A 3,938-nucleotide genomic window follows, 5' to 3' on the forward strand; every position below is an offset into this window, starting at 1 on the left:
TATATAATAAACATCAAAAAAAATACACCGTTGGAGTAACTACGGAACCAACACCTTGTAAGGCGTAGGAGTATCGTTGATTCCCTCTTAATTAGTTACATATTGTTTACATTCAATATGGTTCTTTTTCTTTGCTTGACTTTCTTCTTTTTGTTCGTGACATTTGTAATTTGAAAAAAAAAAGAGATGTATGCTACAGCCTGAAAAGCACGAGGCAAAGATTGATAAGGCTCCAACAAGTTACAATATGGTAAGTCCTCTCTGATCTGCTAATCTTGAAAATGAAAGTACTAGTGGCACTAATTCAGGAGACAGTCATAACTTACTCAATGCAATGACGGCCAACAAATTTCAGGAAGCAATAGTTGAGCTTGTACGGTTGGCGACAGAAGAGCTGAGAGTGATGGCTGTGGTCACTGAACCGCTGTGGAGGCATTGTGGTGCTGATGATGGAAGCAGAATTCTTGATAAAGTGGCGTATAGTAGAATGTTTCCAAATCTGGTTGGCCCCAGACAAGTAGGCTTCACATCTGAAGTTTCTCGTGAAACTGCCAGGATTGAATTGAGTCCCAAGAACCTCGTCAGTTATTTTATGGACGTGGTCAGTATTATTTAAATTCTTTTGTATTTGTTTTGCATTGTCAATCTAGAACTGATGAATTTGCTTTCTAACTTGTCATCTTTTTTGTTAACTAGAGTAACTGGTATGTGATGTTTTATGAAATTGTCCCAAAGGCTAGGACAGTTGATGTCCTGATGAATCCAGAAGGAGCAACAGACTATGATGGAACCCTACAAGTGGTAATTAGATTTTTTTATTTATAAATCTTCCCCTTAAGTCTAGTTAAACATTATATTCAGTACATGTTAATAGTTTTTGAAATATAATTAATCTATCATGTATGATTGCATGCAAATCTAATTCAGATGGCTGCTACATATCAACTCTCTACACCACTTGTCCCAAACCGTGAGACCTATTTTGCTAGATATTGTAAGCGATATTCTGAGAATGACTGGATAGTGGTTGACGTTTCATTAGACGGTGTACACCCAGTCCCAGTAACCGGGTGCAAGAAAAGGCCATCAGGTTGCCTTATTCATGAATTACCTGATGGATTCTCACAGGTGAACTAAATGCATACAATGTTGATCATATATATTATGTATTTCATTGTATGAGCTTGATTGATATTTCTTGGATTACCTAATTATGGTTTACTCATGTAATGTTTTTCAAGATTACATGGGTTGAGCATGTAGATGCGGACTGCAGGGCTATCAGAGCTATGTATCAACCTCTGCTAGATTCTAGTATAGGATTTGGAGCCAAACGATGGATCTCTACCCTAGAAAGAAGGTGTCGACAGATGGGAAATGACATCTCGCTAAAGGCCCCTCTTGGGGAATACAATCAACTAGGTACGTAAATGAAACTTGCATTAGTGGAATTTCACTTAAAAATTCCTGCTGCTCCATGATAAAATTGAATCTCCTATATGCATTTATGTTTTTCACACAGTGATGTCAAGTGATGAAAGAGCTCAGACAGTTCTATTGAAGCTTGCTGCAAAAATGGTGTTAAACTTCAACTCAGGAATTAGTGGTTTAACCGGGAACTGGAAAGAACTATCGGGACATTCTACTGACGACAATATTAGGGTCATGACAAGAATGAATATGAGAGATCATAGCCTACCTAGGGGTACTCTGATATCTGCTGCTTCATCAATTTGGCTTCCAGTGCCACCGAAGTCTGTGTTTGATTTTCTCCGCAATCACAACTCAGGAAGCGAGGTATCTTTACCTGAAATTAAATGCATTACCACTTTTAACTGCAATTAGAAAGAACTTTTCATTATTCGGTCTTCTTAAATTATCATCTATAGGTAAATTATGTTATCTTCATTAGGTTCAAGGCATTATATCAGTGCACATATAGAGACTTCAGACGAATTTATGATTGTAACTAGACTTCATTATCTAAACTGTCTATATAAGTACAACAACTTTCCTTACATTGTTATGCCAAATTGAAGCAAATTTACATGCATCTATATAGTTAGATTCCAAATTAGCTGTTATTCCATGTTGTACGCTGACAACTAATCATTAGACCTTAATATTCCACGTACAGCCGCTGATTCCATACCCCGGTAGGGAATGGGAGGTCCTCTCCGGTGAAACTGCTGTTGAACAAGTGTGTCACATTACCAAAGGCCATGAAGCTAGCTATTCTGTTTCAATACACAAGGTTCTGGTAAGTGCATATGTAGAAAGTTTTCATTTCATTATCAGTAGAAGTAAAAAGGAAATAATGATTTTCTTATTTATAACGATCACAAATTCGTTGTAGGCTGAGAACTCAAGCCAAGAGAACATACTATTACTGCAAGAGAGTTGCAGTGATCCAGTGGCTTCATACATTGTCTTTTCCCGCCTAAGAACTGAGGATATGCATCTGATACTGAATGGAATAAGTTCCCAATATCGACCCCTTCTTCCATCGGGATTTGCAGTGCATCCTGATGGACCTGCTACTGGAACAGAAGGATCCGGAGGATCGTTATTGACCGTTTCGTTTCAGCTATTGGTCGATGATTCTCCGACATTCGTACCGCCCGCTGAAATGCATTCCCAAGCAGCAGACCTCATCAACCTCACGACGGAGAGGATTAAAGTAGCAGTGGAGGAATTCTTATCTCAGGCAGCGCTGCTTGCTTCCATGAATGAGGCCTAATAGAAATGAGGTTGCTATTTCATCATTTGTGTAATCATTAAACATGACAAGTTATTGACAAAGTGCCTTGCTGGATCAAACTAGGTGAAGTGCCACCTTCCTACTGGTCTCGTGATGGTTTAACCATGATTTCTCAGCTCATTGGAAAGCCTATTAAGTTTGATGAAATTACTGCACAATTTGAATCTTTGAAATTTGCTCGAGTCCAATTTGAACTTGAATATTCTGCACCTAGACCTTCATGTGTATGGGTACCTATTATTATCAAAAAAGGTGTAGAGGAGAGACTTTGAGTAAGTATTGAATATTCCCAGTTGTCGCATTCTTGTAGTATATGCAAAGCTTTTGGCCACTCGTTGACAAGATGCAATGATAACCCTGACAGAGAAGTTCCGCAACCAAAAAGGCCAAGACACCAACTGCAAAATACAAATGAAAAGAAGGGTGATAAGGGAGACAAGGAGAGAGGTACTGATCAGGGAACAAGTCAAGAGACAGAAGCTATGGAGAAAGAGCAGTGTGAAAATTATCTTCTAAACAGAGAAATGATATCATTTGTGGTGGGTAAATTTATGGGTTGTGATGTCGTTATGGATGAGGATCAAATTGTTAAAGAGGCAACAAATGATGATCAAAAGGAAGATGCTGGTTTAGCAGACTCAAATATGGTTACTACTAATGTTTTGATGGGCTGTTTGACTGAGAAAATGATAGTAGAGAAAACATCTTTGGTGTATACTAATGTGGAGATTTACCAACAGGCTCACCTGATACAGCAAGATAACAAGGTAACCCAGTCAACTGCTTTGGTTGTGATTCATGAGCCACTTTGCACTGAAAATGTGTTTGAGACTCGAAGCAGTTTAGAAGATGGTGAATTTGTACTTATTTCCGGTGTTATCTAACTAAAAAAATTCAAAACAATACACAATATAACAAATATGAGTGATAAAAATATAGTGTATATATAAATATAAATATATACTCAATCAATATTTTTTAAAAAAAATTATTATTTAGTTGATAAAAGATAATTAATATTAAAATAAGAATCTGATATTGCAAGGGGTTGCGAAGTTATCAATTTAGATTAATTTATACATTGTAATATTGGATTTTTATGTATTATGTCTCGATTCATGTCTCTTTACTTTTCATCTTTTTGTTAGTATTTGCTAGATGTTTAAGAAATTTTAAA

At 37.0% G+C, this 3,938-nt stretch overlaps 1 protein-coding gene across 1 annotated transcript; it reads left to right on the forward strand.

Moving 5' to 3' along the window:
- Window positions 1–334: 334 nt before the first annotated feature.
- LOC141703749 (homeobox-leucine zipper protein HDG2-like) lies at window positions 335–2,740 on the forward strand. Its single transcript, XM_074507180.1, has 7 exons — window positions 335–601; window positions 697–801; window positions 928–1,128; window positions 1,242–1,422; window positions 1,523–1,797; window positions 2,138–2,260; window positions 2,357–2,740. Exons 1-7 carry the CDS (start codon window positions 335–337, stop codon window positions 2,738–2,740), a joined length of 1,536 nt encoding a protein of 511 aa, XP_074363281.1.
- Window positions 2,741–3,938: the final 1,198 nt, after the last annotated feature.

The sequence above is a fragment of the Apium graveolens genome, unplaced genomic scaffold (genome assembly GCF_009905375.1).
Source record: "Apium graveolens cultivar Ventura unplaced genomic scaffold, ASM990537v1 ctg7076, whole genome shotgun sequence".
In the NCBI taxonomy this organism is placed as follows: Eukaryota; Viridiplantae; Streptophyta; class Magnoliopsida; order Apiales; family Apiaceae; genus Apium; species Apium graveolens.

Coding starts and splice junctions, on each gene's coding strand:
- LOC141703749 (XM_074507180.1), top strand. CDS start 335: ATGACGGCCAACAAATTTCAGGAAGCAATAGTTGAGCTTGTACGGTTG. Junction 1,129..1,241: donor TACCTGATGGATTCTCACAG/GTGAACTAAATG, acceptor ATGTTTTTCAAG/ATTACATGGGTTGAGCATGT. Junction 1,423..1,522: donor TGGGGAATACAATCAACTAG/GTACGTAAATGA, acceptor TTTTTCACACAG/TGATGTCAAGTGATGAAAGA.